This window comes from Lepus europaeus, chromosome 6 (assembly GCF_033115175.1).
Source record: "Lepus europaeus isolate LE1 chromosome 6, mLepTim1.pri, whole genome shotgun sequence".
Taxonomy (NCBI): domain Eukaryota; kingdom Metazoa; phylum Chordata; class Mammalia; order Lagomorpha; family Leporidae; genus Lepus; species Lepus europaeus.
This window is the reverse complement of record NC_084832.1, coordinates 110577282-110592868: the sequence shown is the minus strand read 5'-3', so window position 1 is coordinate 110592868 and position 15587 is coordinate 110577282. Positions and strand designations below refer to the sequence as shown.

The 15587-nt window shown below is 35.9% G+C and overlaps 1 protein-coding gene across 2 annotated transcripts in view; it reads right to left on the bottom strand.

The window, feature by feature from the left end:
* PIK3C2G (phosphatidylinositol-4-phosphate 3-kinase catalytic subunit type 2 gamma) overlaps positions 1-15587 on the bottom strand; it is a 445304-nt gene that overhangs the window by 387441 nt on the left and 42276 nt on the right. For both annotated transcript variants that reach the window (XM_062194891.1, XM_062194892.1), the window contains exons 2-4: positions 9214-9972; positions 5787-5869; positions 2060-2217 (exon numbers count right to left, since the gene is read on the bottom strand). In XM_062194891.1, the coding sequence (XP_062050875.1) occupies positions 2060-2217; positions 5787-5869; positions 9214-9891 (919 nt within the window). In that variant the 5' untranslated portion in view covers positions 9892-9972. The remainder of the gene's footprint in view (positions 1-2059; positions 2218-5786; positions 5870-9213; positions 9973-15587) is intronic.

The following is a 15587-nucleotide window of genomic DNA, read 5'->3' as shown; positions in this document are numbered from 1 at the left end:
TTCAGTTATTGTTATTCAGAAAGTTGTCACTGAGAAAACTCCATGTACATGTGTAAACAAACCATGTTTTTTCTGTTAATACTTCTATTGTCACAATTCATAACTCTCTCCTGTCACCACCTTACTATTTGAAATGGTGTGGGTGGAGGGACAGTTTTTCTCTAAACACTGGCTAATGATGCTCTGCATGTTTTCTTTTATTCTTTGTCTAAATATTTATTTATGTTTTAAATGACAGGCAGAGTGACAGAGGGAGAGGGAGAGACAGAGAGAAATTTGATCTTTCATCCTCTGATTCACTCCCCAAATGTCTGCAACTGTCAGGCTTGGGTCTGGCAGAGACCAGGAGCCAGGAGCTCCACCCTGGTCTCCCATGTGGGTGGCAGGGATCCAAGTACTTGCGCCATCATCTGCTATCTTCCAGGCTCATTAGGTGGAAGCTGATTCAGAAGCAGAGGTAAGACTATCCCAGGCAGTCTGATATGGGATGCAGGTATCCCAAGCAATGGCTTAACATGCGGTACAATAACAGCCAACTTCATTTTATTGAGTGTGTCTTTTCTCATCTTCTACATCCTCCTCCATATACTTTTAAGACCTTTTATGGCATGGACACTTGGAATCTCTTACACTAAATAAAATGACCTAATCTCTGCTACTACTTTCATGAAACCCAAAAATGGCCTCTGACTTGGCTTTTACAACAAAGGAATTTTGAGAGCAGGGCTGGAGGGGGGCGAATTTGTTGGAAACTGAATGTTGTAACTTGGAAGAATGGAAGTGGTGTCCCTAGTTCACAGTTATTTCCTCTTTTTCAGTAACTGAAGTCAACACAACCCAGATCCAAGTCAATCTGATTGGATCCAGACACAATACCAATGACTCCGTCTGGGAAATCAGAATCTTATCTTTAGAGATGGGGAATTTGAGTCAGCAGAGACTGAATAGTCTTTAGGTGGGTGACCAGATAGCACATATGCCTGAGAGTGGGACTTTCTGTGTGTTTTGGAGAAGCAAGGGAACTGAATCAGCAAAGAGTAAGAGAGGCACGGGAAGCAGTCACACAGAGATGAGTTCAGAGGTGCGCAGGGAGTTTGAAGTGCTTGGTTATTGTGTTTTTATTACATTGCTATTTCTCTGTTCAATTCATATTCTTTTTATAAAGATTTATTTATTTATTTATTTGAAAGTCAGAGTTACACAGAGAAGGAGAGGCAAAGACAGAGAGTGAGGTCTTCCATTGCTGGTTCACTCCCCAGTAGGCCCCTGCACCCACGTGGGAGACCTGGAAGAAGCTCCTGGCTCCTGGCTTTGGATCGGTGCAGCTCCAACTGTTGTGGCCAGTTGGGGAGTGAACCAGCAGATGGAAGACTCCCTTCCTCCCTCCCACCCATCCACCTTTCCTTCCTTCCTCCCTCCCTCCCTCACTCCCTTCCTTCCTTCCTTCCTCTCTCTGCCTCTCTCTCTCAAAAAAAAAAAAGGGGGGAAAATTAATATTTCAAAATTTAAAAAGGTATTCTAAAACTTGAGAGAAGTAAGATTTCTCAGATGAATTTTCTAGTACACAAATTCCCGAGCTATATCTCAGGAGACTGAATCACTATGTTTGCCAGTGCTGGTGGGAGTGGGGTGCACAGAGCTACTAGACTCCTCCCCATGGGAATGATGACTGTGTATCAGTGCCTACACAAACCTCACAATTCACGTATATTAGAATGAAGTTGTTTTTGCTAATGTATAAGAATAGTCATTTTTACTCATGTATCATCGTTATCTAGATTATTTTAAAGTTCAGATTATTTACAATATGTTAAAAACTTGTTATTAAGTATTTTACAGCATGCAAGTAAAAATATTCTGGGCTGACCACGCAAAAAGAGTTCTTGAAGAAAATCCCTCTCTCCCTCCCCCTCAAGTGTTAAGTCTCCCAGCTGCTTTCCTATTTCACATCAGGACAAAACAGTAGCAAATAATGGTTCTAATAATTTCAATCTGTGATTTGAAGGCCATATATCGATTCCAGCTTTATAGAGATTTTTCTACTTGTAAGGATGCTTACCATGTGCTGTGAGATGAAGTAGTTGCATTGAGTTACCAGTAAAAATATTTATCTTAAATGTGGTGTTAGAAAAGAGTCGATGTGGAAATGCTGTAGCAGTGCTCCAGATCTTCCCAGAATTGGAATCAATGTCAGCTGCATGGTAAGCTTCTCTTATTCTGAAATTGTATGTGAAAAAAAATACTTAGAACAGAGCTGCAATATATAATTTAAAAATATTTCCCACAGCATAATAGTAAGAAACTTCACACCGTATTTTTATAGAGAAGATTTTAAACATGAAAACAACTAGCAACTGACTTGTTGTAGAGTACAGTTAGCTGGCCAGATCGCTAGATTATGGCTACCAAAAGCAGATGTAAGGAGCTGGGAGGCCTTCTCAGAAGGACTCACTGGAAATAACTAAGAACATTTTGTTATTCCATAAAATAAGAGATTTTACTCTGAACATCATCAGTTGATTCACTTACATTATTTTGATGCCTGAATTCCTCTTCTTGGTTTGGAGACTTCTATAATTTTTTTTTAATTCTTATCAAATTTTTTAAACATTTTTCCTATTTTATTTACATTTTTGTATTTTCCACAAAATTTTGGATTTTATTGAACTTAAAAATTATTTGTACATTCTAATCAATTGTTTACTACATAAAAGGATCAAAGAATTCCCAAATAGTTTAAACTTGGAGACAGAGCCTTGAGTTTGGATCTTGTTGTTTTCAGTTCATAATGTGATAGCCAGCAGTAAGTTATTTGACTAGGTTCTTTGTTTGCTCCAAACAGGCTATTAATATTTACTTCAAATGTTTATTGTGAAGATTAAAAGAAAAAAAAGATGGCATCTAGGAGAACTTCAGAATGTAAATCAATAGGTTCATGCAGTATCCTAATTATTATATATTAGCTCCATCCTTGTAGATCCATATTTTATATCTACATGTAGACTCTGATATAAAGATATTCACAAATAGTTATTTAAAATACTTTCGATGGGGTTAACCATTTGACATTTGGTTTAGTGCTTAAGATGCTGCTTAGGATATGCATATCTGATCCTGGAGTGCCTGGGTTTGAGTCCTGGCCCTGCCTCTGATTACCGCTATGTGCTGACTGCGTCCTGGGAGGCAGCTGGTGTTGGCTCTGGTGCTGCATCTGTAACCATTCACAGGGGAGACCCAGACTGAGTTCTGGGCTTCTGGCTTTGGCATTGTAATAAAGTATGCCACAGTTAGGAATCTAATATAACAAATTTAAAACCTTTAAATGGAATGTAAAAGGAATGCAAATGATATATTTAAGTATGATAATTTCAATATTAAGAAGAAGAAAAGAAGAAACAGATGTAATTGGATATATAAATCCATTCTATTATTTCCTTCCAGAAATTTTGGAGATTCTCTTAGGAAACTCGGCTTTCAAATCCAATTTGATCCTCTTAAGAAAACCCAGGACATTTTAGATCCTCAAAGTTATCACTGAGTAGATAATTTGTATACAAAATAATTATATACGTATATATGTGCTCATTTTATGAGCGTATTTGTCAATAACTGTTAACATTCAAGAAAAGTATGTGTGGATAAAACACGTGGTTCCTTTTTTACTCTGGAATTATTGCTTGGTAGTATTTTTTTAGTTCTCAGGGTTATTTTCAAAGACGCCACAGGGAAAAATGACATTTGTGAGCTTGGGAAAATGCACCATAAGCTACTGACAAACCATCACATAAAATATTTTCATATCACTGATGCATCCACCAGAAGATTTCACCTATGAATATGAAATTATATTTTTAAAAAAAGAGTTGCCGGAGGAGCTAATAATAAGCATTCTGTCAGTGGAGCTGTACTGAAGAGTGATATCTTACAGTGTTAAAAGAGCCATTTCTCATGCTCAGAAGTAGAAATTACCACATTTTAGATTTAAACTGGCAAGTTTATAGCAATGCTTGTCGTTTTGTTACAGTGAGGAGCTTATTCCTGAATCAATATTGATAACTTTAAAGACCCCAATTTAGGAATTCAAATGGCTCAATATCTGAAGTACCATTTAAGATTTTATTTAAAGATTTTATTTATTTATTTGACAGGTAGAGCTACAGATAGAGAGAAAGAGACAGAGAGAAAGGTCTTCCTTACGTTGGTTCACTTTCCAAATGGCCTCAATGGCCGGAGCTGCGCTGATCTGAAGCCAGGAGCCAAGTGCTTCTTCCTGGTCTCCCACATGGGTGCAGGGGCCCAACCACTTGGGCCATCTTTCTACTGCTTTCCCAGGCCACAGCAGAGAGCTGGACTGGAAGAGGAGCAGCCTGGACTAGAACTGGCGCCCATATGGGATGCCGGCATTGCAGGCGGAAGATTAACCTACTGCGCCACAGCACCAGCCCTAAGATTTTATTTTTTTAACTAGAGCAAGAAATTAATTGAATATGAAACACTTTTGTGGATTTCAGATGATTTGTTTTGTATTTCTGTATGCATTGCATTTGGACCTTCCATATGGTTAACAGTTTTTTAAGGCAGGGACCTTGCTTTTTTGTTGGATTTTTTTTTAATTTGAATATTTCTGTGCAAAACAAATTATTAGACATGAAAATAGCCTTTAAATTAGTGATCAAATAAATTATTCAAATCTTTAATCCCAGGTGTCATTTAAGAAGGAGAGAAAGCTTGTAAATCAATGTATATTTTTTATATTAAACACAACAGCCATAAAAGGATAAAAATCAGGAGAATTAAAATGCAGATACATTAATGTAAAAGTTTTTTCAGGAGTTATAGTAACAGAAGAGCTGCAATTAGATAAATTTTAATTGTTAATAAGGAACTGATCTTTACAAGAAGACATCTAAAGGAGCTGGCATTGTGGCATAGAAGGTTAAGCTGCTGCTTGCAACGTGAGCATCCCATATTGGAACACAGGTTTGAGTCCTTTCTGCTCAGCTTCAAATCCAACTTCCCGCCAATATACCTGGGAAGGCAGCAGAAAATGGCCCAAAGGCTTCTGCCTCTGCCACTCCCGTGAGAGATCTCAGTGGAGTTCTGGACTACCGGCTTCAGACAGGCCTAGATTATTCTGTTGCTGGCTTTTGGGAGTGAACCAGGGAATGGAAGATCTCGCTCTCTATCCCTCTCTCTGTTGTTCTGCTTTTCAAATAAATAAACTTAAAAATCAAAATTTAAAAAGACATCTACCTTTATAGCATAAATTAATCTTTAGCAAAAACAGTGGGTTTTTTTTTTTTTGGGTAAATATCCCCAATTGATTTTACATTTCTACATAAACACATCTGTATTTGTAATATTTGTAGTATTTGTATTATTTTGGCAACCCATTCAAGATAAGCTTGAGGCACTCCAATGCTTTTAATTAAATATTCCAGGTAGAAACAATAGGCAAGAGCTATTTTAGGACTAAGCCAATGGAGTCAGTTACTTATATCATTAAATGAGAAAGTCATTGCAAACGAAACTATCAATAAACCCCACGGCAGGTCTTCAGTTACAAAATATTCAACCTTAATATATTTTCATAGAGGAAAAATCTGTTTTAAATAAGCAAAAATAATAACAGAAGTTGATTGATGGGATGTCTAAAATTTCTATTTTTCACTGTGTTTACAAATTTAGGACTTTGGCACCTTATACAGAAAATTAATCCATCCAGTGATATAAAACACATTTATTCAGACACAAGAACTTCAAAGTGATGAAATAGCAATACTTACCTATTTACTTTGTCACAAAAAGAAGCTAGACTTTTATTACTCCCTTGAGGTACTTCAGCCAACTGAATGGAACAACCTATTGACTTAAATTTTTGAAAATATGCTTCATTAACACAATTTGATGCAGAGCAAAAATGATTACAATTCTGTTATTTTAATATTATTTTAAAGATTCATTTGCTTTTAAAAATACTTTTAGATTTTTAAATTGAAATAAGAATTGCATGTAGAAAAATATATATTTCATTCATTTATTTTTACCTAGAAACCTTTTCCTTAAGGTATACAAATTCTATGCATTTCTTATATACAAATCCAGGAACACAGGGATTCATCCTACCTTCCCCCACTCCTGCCTGCACTCCCACCTTTTTTCCTCTTCCCTCTCCTATTCCCATTCTTATTTTTTACTAAGATCTATTTTCAATTAACTTCATATATGTAAAGTTAACCCTACACAGAGTTCAACAAATAGTATGAAAAAAATTGTTCAACAGTCATGAAATTCTATCATTTGCAACAAAATGGATGCAACTAAAAAACGTTATGTTTAGTGAAAAGTATAACACCAAAAAGACAAATACCATATGTTCTCCTTAATCTGTGGTAACTAATAGAGTACAGAAAAGGTAATGTATAGAAGTGAAATTGACACTCTGAGTTGTGATGAATTTCAACAGCCCTTGTCTCAACTGTTGAGGAAATATATAGACATTAACTTTATAATTTGAGTTATAAAGAATACATCCAGTGATATCAATTACCCACTTGAAACTTTTTTTCATTTTAGAATGATCTTGGGCATCTCTTTTTAGCCTATGTGCACTCTATTTAGTAACTATTATTCAGATTTCTATCACCATATATTGTGTGCATGTGCTTTTATGTTTCTGGCTTCTTCCACTTAAGTGATTTATATTTTTAAAATTTTTCCATGTAGACATATATAAGAAGAGTAAATTTCAAGGAAAGTGAGTATTACTTATTAATTCTATTTTCCAAGATATTTTGGCATTCCCTCTTGTCAGTCATTCATTTTTATGAGTTAATAGTATTCTATTATAGGACTACCCCAAAATTTGTTTACTTATTTCTTTTTGCAGGATATTTGCATTGTTCTGAGCTTTTGGGTATTATAAAGAAAACTATTGACTTTTATACATAAGTGATGATGCAGCCATATGCATAAATGATTCTGTCAAGAGGACGATGTGTGATTTGTTTTTAAAGAAATCATTTTTGCTTTATGTATTTTAGAGCTCTGTTACTGTGTACATATACATTAAATTTCTTGTCTCACCTGATTGACCCTTTTATGATTACCAAATGAGCCATTTTTATCCTAGTAATGCTTTGTCTTGAACACTACTTTATCTGATATCAAATAGCCACACTAGCTTTCTTTTTGGGGATGATTATCAAAGATTTTATTTTATTTCAATCTATGTATCCCTTTATTTCTTAATTTTGTTTCTTTTAGACAGTGGTTGAGTATTCATTAGGTATTTTGTCTACATCCCTCTTTTATTTAGAGTGTTTACTTTATTCACATTTAATATTTATGGAATTTAGATTTAAGACCACCATATTTATGTTTGTTTCTATTTTTCTCTTTATTTCATTCTATTTCTCATGGATTTTCAATTTTACTTGATTTTCACTATTTCTTTTAATTCCTCTCAAATTTTCTTCATGTTGTATCTTATTGGATGTGCTGGATCTCGAAATTATAATATGCAACCTTAATAGATATCAGTATACTTAGAGTTAATACTGTACTATTGCACTTAGAATTAAAGAATAGCAAAATAACATTTTCTTCCTCTTATGCTACATGGTATTTTTATCATGTAATTTTATATCCACATGAACATGCTATTATTTTGCTTTGGCCAGATGTCTATCAAAGTTTACTCAATGTTCCTATCTGTTGATAAAAACACCCAGTGAATTTTTTTCATTCCAGATACTATGTTTTCAGTACTAGAAACGACGTGTGTTTTTGTTTGTTTTTCATACTTTCTAATTTCCAGCTGAGATTCTCATTGGACTACTCATTATGAATATCTTTTTCTTTACCTACTCAAGCTAACCTGTAATAACAAGTTTAAAGTCCTAGGTAGTTAATTCCAACAGCATTGTTGACTGAATCGCTTTCTATTAACTGGATTATTAACTGGATTATGGGTCAAAATTCCCTACTTCTTTACATATCTATCCTTTGTTAGTATATGTTAGCTATCATAGATGGCACATTATGAATTGAGTTGCTGTTTTTTTAAAAAAAATAATGTGTGGTAATTACAAATTTCATCATCTTGTCAGCCTTGTTTTTATTTATCATTGAGCCACATCTACTTTGGTTACCATAGCATTCAGTTTAAAATGTGAATTGTATTATTAAGAGATGGCTTCCTGGGATCTAATTTGACTGCATGAATGTCCAGTTATTTCTCTTCTCTTGCTTGGCTATAACACTTGCACACTATATGGCTTCCACTTTGTGTGTAGTGAACATAATCACTATCCAATTTTCAGCCAAAAGCTGACCATGACTGCTAAACCTTATAAGCACATCCTAATTCTGGGTTGAGAATGGGCAGTAAATCCCCTAAATGTTTCTCACCCCAACTCATTAAATTCCTTCTTCTTCTTCATTTTTTGCTGTACAAAGATCAGCTGCTTTCATCACCTGGAATTGCAGGCTCTGCCTCCTCAGCTCAGTGGTACTGTGCTAGATTTGGGATCCATCAGTCTGCAGGGCAACAGGAAACTGCCCTGAGACAGAAACCATGATGTTCACAGTTCTCAAGGATCAGCATTTTCAAGGATCAGTATTCTTGACTGCCTTTTGCTCAGTGCATGGAGTTAGCTGCATCATGCATTTTGCTTAACTTTTTAGTTACTGTCAGCAGTGGGGGGAGTTTAATACTTGTTGCAATGTTGTGTTCAGAACCAGAGGCCCCTAAGATTTGTTTGTTTTAAATTCAGATAATTTGAGATGTTCCCTCTTTTGCAAGTGCATCAGGTAGAATGAGCTGCTTCTTCTTAAATCACTGTAGCATGACTCAAAATATAAATATAGTCAAGAGTATTTGTATTTGTGTGTGTGACTAACACAATAAGAACAAGAAACACTACTAGCTCTGCCTCCCACTATGATATTTATCCAGTAAAATATATGTTCTATAACTTCTTACTTAGTTTTGATAAACCTGGAACTTTAAAGAGAATATTTAAAAATATATTTCATTTTTTAGAAAAAATAGTCCAAAATATGGAATTTGTAAAAACAAATGATTTTTTAAAGTAATATTAACAGATTTCCCAATGTAAGGTTAGTTTTCCTCACTATCAAATTAATGCAGTACATTCTTGAATAATTCTTCCAGATTCCTATGTTTAAGACCACTTACAGAACACGTACCTCTGTGTTCTTTAGCCGTGTGTTCTCCAAAGTCCTTGGCGGAAAAGAACCTTCAAAGAGCATCAGGGAAGGGTCCACAATGTTCACATGTCTGCTTCTTTCACTCTTTTCTCCTGGCATGAAGTCAGGTGAGAAGGATGGATGTAAAGGAGGAATGGTACTTTTGAATTTTCTATAGTAGTTATGATTTTCATTTTCCATTTCCTCCTGTGGATTAATTTTACCCACACAAGTGGGAAATGGGGTGAAAATACTGAATCTGGGATCTTTGGCTCCATGATATTGTCTAACAGGGTACCCCCAGGAACTTTCTTTGTTCATCTGCTGAGAGTTTGGTAGCACAGAAGGACTAAAACCGATCACTGATGCTTTTGTGCCTTGATGCCAAGAGAGCTCTGGGCAGTTAGAAGTGAATTCATTCAGAGGCACTTGGTGGGTTTCGTCTAATGGATGCCTTTTTGAGTTCCAGTTTGGTGCACTGAGCACACTAAAGTTGTTTTCTCCCATTTCTTTCTCATAGAGGGGAATTTTACTGCTTATGTCATCTACTAGCTGATCAAACCCCAGACTGACTTGGCCAGAGGAAAGGGTTTGATTTACAGAATGAAATCCTTTGTGCTTATGCTGGTCTTCATGTGATCCATTGGGATTTGGATCTGTTTGCCAACAATATGCCATTCTTTATTTCATGTAACTGATCAGGTTGACTCAGCTCCAAATACCTCCTTGATGGTATTATAAAAGATGATAGAAATTTTCCTAGAAAAAGTACAAAAAAATTTAATTAGACATAAAGGAGATTGCAAAAAATATGCAAAATAAATATAAACAAGTGTTTTGAAATTTTTCCTTGGCAAATGACATAATTCCTTGGGTGCTATGAGACTCTGTCAGGGATCACTTCATTATAAGCCTAAGGGTAGTATTGACTTTGGATAGATTCATGAAATTCCTGTGGTAGAAAAATAAGTCCATTTCAATTGTGATTAGGGTTTCATAAATCTGTCCAAAGTCAAAATTTCCCTTTGGACTCATTTACCTACTGAGTACCTTCTTGCCTATAACGTCAATATTTCCCTCTATATTCAATCATTTGTAAGCATTTAACATGCTAAAGACTCTATCTCTCCCTCTTAAATTTATTTGAGAGGGCATAAAGGAGGGAAGGTGAAGGAGAGAAGAGAGGAAGGGCTCATTTATTAGTTCACTCCCTAAGTGCTCTCAACTGGGAACTCAGTCCAGGTTTCCTACATAGGTGGCAGGCACCCAGTGAAATGAATCATCACTGCCACCTCCCAGAAGTAGAGCCAGAGCCAGGACCAAACCCAGACACTCTTATGTGGGTCAGGCACAGCTCAACTGTTAGGCTGAACACCCGTTCGCTAAAGCCTCTCTCTCAATAGCCAAACAGTCCTTTCTTTATTAGCAGCTATGCCATACTTAGACATAATCTTAACTCTTCTCTGTCCTTCATAGCCAATCATATTAATGGTTGGCTAGACTCTTTCCTCCCCTTCCCAAAACTCTTGAAGCAAACTCCTTTTTGGCAAACTCCTTTTTTCCACTTCTCTGAAACTATTTCTAGTTCATCAAAGAGCTTCATGTCAATAAATTCAACTGGCATTTCTCAGTCTTATATTAAGTTTATCTCTCTGCTGCATTTGATACCATTCACCATACTTCTTTACTTTAAAATTGTTTGAGAAATTGAAGGTTAAAAGTATTTGCCTCACCTTTAAGGGTTATTTATTATATATTTTAATAACTATATGTATGTTAAATGCAAAAAGAGTTCAAGAGGATAATTATGATAATGACTAGTTATAAAATCCAATTCTCTATCAATATTTTCTTCAATATAAATTAATTTTAATTATATTGGCATCAAAAAATTTTAAAAATTCATGATCATCTGAGGAATAGTGAATAATATTTGTTATGCTTTTCATCTTCAGTCAAGTAACAGAACTGATAGATTTGGGAATTTTAGCAGATGCATGGGCAAGGTTTATAGAATGAAGTAAAATGAAAATGCCAGGTAATGAATCCTTAAATGTTATTTCAAATGATTCTAGTAATTCATGAGTCACATTGATATGTTATTACATAACCCAAATTTCTTTGACAGGACTTACTATTTTTAATCTCCAGGTTGGTAGTGAAAATTATATTAAAGCAAATTGCATCCCTTTACTTGTCTGCCATAGACTCAGAATTTGTCAGCAGGTGTGATTTTAACCATCAGACCTAATATCCTATTGCAGACTTCCATGGCCTTGCTTTCTCCTTCGTAACTTATAATTGTAGATGCAGTTATGTTAAAGGGACTTTGATAATTAGGGGGATTTCAAAGTCTTGATTTTTGGGGTTTTGAAAGTTACTTTTGAGAGCTCTCTATACAAAGTATGAGTAGTTTGATGCTAACATTAAAGATCCTTTTAAGCTGGGCCAATTTATTATAAATAATAATAATTATAATGATATTTAATATGGTTAGCCTCTGCTAATGCTCTACACACATACACATGTTTACATATGTTAACATATTAATTTCTCATCACAACTTGTCATATACATTGCATTTTTACCATCACTGAACAAATTAGGAAACTAGAGCGCCAAAAGTGAATCAAATCATGTTAATCACATTTAAATTTTTTTATATTTATTAATTTTTAATGACAGGAAGGGAGGAAGCGAAAGGGAAGGAGATATCTCATCTGCTGGCTCACTCCCTAGTTTCTTGCAAACAGGGACCAAAGCCAGAAGTCATACACTTGAACAAAGCCCCCCATGTGGGTGTCAAGGACCTTACCAGTTGGGCTATAACTTGCTGGCTTCCAGAATGCACATCAGCAGGAAGGTGAAATCATAGCAGAACCAGGACTTGAACCCAGGCATTTTGATACGGGATGTAGGCATCCCAACTAAGGGTTTAACCTCAAGGCCAAATACCTGCCCTCCCATATTTATTTTAAATAAGGAGTAAAGGAAGGCACAGGGTGAACATGTCATGTTCATGTGATAATTGGAGAATGCCTGGAATTAGGCTCTGCACCATGGAATTGGCTCTACTCAAATCATTTCTACCAAAAAGGGTTAAACACTTTCTAATTTCTATTAATAACAATATTTTTTTAAAAATATCTCACAGCAAACTTGAAACTTGTCTGGAAATTTCATTATCATGAGATAAAGGAGAATAAGTAATACTTCTCACACTGGAAATGTAATAAAAAGGTCTCTTCATATTCATTTTTTCAACATTAACTTTTGTGATTTTAAAAAATTTGTGGGGCTGATGCTTGGTATAGTGAGTAAAGCTGCTATCCGCAGTGCTGGCATCCCATATGAGCTCCATTTGAGTCCCAGCTGCTCACTTCCAACCCAGCTATAGCATGGGAGACCAGTAGAAGATGGCCCAAGGTCTTGGGTCCCTGCATCTGCATGGGAGACCCAGAAGAAGCTTCTGGTTCCTGGCTTTGGATAGGCACAACTCCTGCCACTTTACTTATGGCCTTGTCCAAATACTGACGAGTTTGTGAACTCAAAAGGTTTCCAAAGCATAGGCAGCTCTTGTCAAGAGCCTCAGGTGGTCACTGACATCCCATATAAGAGTGTTAGTTGTTAAATTAACAACAAGAGTCACTGTGCACTTACTTCCCATGTAGGACCTCTGTCTTCAATGAGTTGTATTGAGAGTTAACCATAAAATCAGTTCTCAAATGGTTTTGTGTGTGTGTCTGTGTGTGTGTGCAAATTGTTGAAATCTTTACTTAGTATAGAGTTGGTCTTCTGTGTACAAAGTTAATTGAAAAATTAATCTTAATGGAGAACAGGAATAGCAAGGGGAGAGGTAGGGGAAGGAAGGGTGGAAGTGTGGGTGGAAGGGCTGATATGTGGGAAGAATAACTATATTCCTAACATTGTACTTATGAAATTTGTATTCCTTAAAAATAAATTTAAAAAGAAAAAAATTACATTCATAAAAAATGAGGTGATGAATATGTTAGTTTGATTGCAGCAATCATATTATTATGTATATGTATCCAAACACCACATTGTGTACATTTAATATGTATGATTTTTATAAATTATGCTTCCATAAAGCCAGAAAATTTTTATTTAAATCAAGATGGATACTGAAAAAAAGAAGTTATAGAGAACCACACAAAAATAGCCCTCTATCATCTGTTGGAATATTCAGCAAAATTTAAACGACTATTTTAAGGATGTTATTAATAATGACAACTTTTTAGCATACTACAGTTGCTTATAACCTTCTATTCAGTTCAACTAGCAAGAAATCATCTTTTATTGAGGGTTAATTACTTAACTGGCCTCAAAGAGAAAGTGCACATGCCTATCTGAAAAAGGGCAGCCTCTTCCAGCTGCTTCTATTTTCTAAATCTATAATGGTGTAAACATCATATCAGTAGCTCCCCTGCTCAGAATAGGAACACAAATATTTATTTTACAAAACATAAAAGGATAAAAACCTTTCAGTGTTCTTGATCCAAACTGTTTTGACCATGTTACTAAGAATATCTGCAGGAGGCAGATGAGAAGAGAATGAAAAAAACAAATTGTGAGAGCAAAGTAAAATGATCTTTAGTTCAGATAACATATTTTTCCATAGAAAATTTATAGTTTTTTTTTTAATATAAAAGTCATGGATAATGAAGATTTTACCTACATAAGACATGTTTAGAAAGGTGAAGGAAATGTCTAACTATGGCAGCTCTCTTCGTTTCTGGAACTTTGAGTTGGGAAAATGATCTCAAATTTCTAAGCTTCTTTTCATTGGCTGAACTAATTCCTATATCTCTCTTCATCTGCTGAACCAATGGTGTATACTATGCAGACATAAATCTGACTCTCCTTAGCCCAATTTGTTAAATGAATACAGAGAAGACAACAACCGAATATAAACATTTTTATTATTTATTTTGGCTTCTTCCATTTCAAATTTGGAATTGGGTAATAAATTAAGCATTTATATTTTCATAAGTTCAATATTTTCACCTCATTAAATATAACAGGTACTTGGGGAAAACATTAATTACCAGACAGTCCCAATCAGTGACCCTTTATGTGAATAATGGACATTTCCTTAATCATGTATAATGCAATAGAAATGTCACTTCCCATTAAACTACCTAAACTTGAATTTGGAAAACTTGAAGTTGTCATTTATTCTTATTTTTCGAGGGATATTGGTTTGAAAATAAGTTCATTTATTCGTACACCTATTATTTATATATTTATTTATGCAGTGCCTGCTTTAAATATATTATGTGAACCAATTTACAAGGCATGTATTGTGAACACGAAAATAATGAAACATAGCTCTTGCCCTCAAGTAAATTCATAGACACAAATTTATACTTAAATAAGAGAATTTATTTATTATTTTAAAATATATTTATTTATTTATTTATTTGAAATGCCACATTTCAGAGAGTGAGGGGGGGACAGAAAGAAATCTCTTCCATCCACTAGTTCACTTCCTAAATGGCCTCAATGACAGGGACTGGGCTGGGCCAAAGCCAGGACACAGCAGCATCTTTCTGGCCTCCCCTGTTGATGCAGGAACCCAAGCATTTGGGCCATTTTCTGCTGCTTTCCCAGGCCATTAGCAGGGACTGAGTTGGAAGAGGAACAGTTGATACACAAGCAGATGCCCCTGTAGCTTGCTGGTGTCACTGGTGTCAGCCTTATGCACTATGCCAAAATGGTGGCCCCTACTTGGAAACTTTCATATAAAATTCTATTAAGCTTATTTGCCTTAGAAAAAGAAAAATTGGCCGGCACCGCGGCTCACTAGGCTAATCCTCCGCCTTGCGGCGCCGGCACACCGGGTTCTAGTCCCGGTCGGGGCACTGATCCTGTCCCGGTTGCCCCTCTTCCAGGCCAGCTCTCTGCTGTGGCCAGGGAGTGCAGTGGAGGATGGCCCAAGTGCTTGGGCCCTGCACCCCATGGGAGACCAGGAGAGCACCTGGCTCCTGCCATCAGATCAGCGCAGTGCGCCGGCCGCAGCGCGCCTACCGCGGCGGCCATTGGAGGGTGAACCAACGGCAAAAGGAAGACCTTTCTCTCTGTCTCTCTCTCACTGTCCACTCTGCCTGTCAAAAATAAAAAAAAAATTAAAAAAATTTAAAAAAGAAAAATTAATATTCATGAAAAACTTATTCAAGACTTATAATCCATCTGAAATAATTAAATCAGTCATTGAGACCTGGTTTCAAGAACATTTTGAGGGCTGGCATTGTGGAACAGCAGGTTAAGCTGCCATTTGTGGATTGGCATCCCATATCGGAGCTCTGGTTTCAGTCCTGGCCACTTCATTTCTGATCCAGCTCACTGCTACTTTG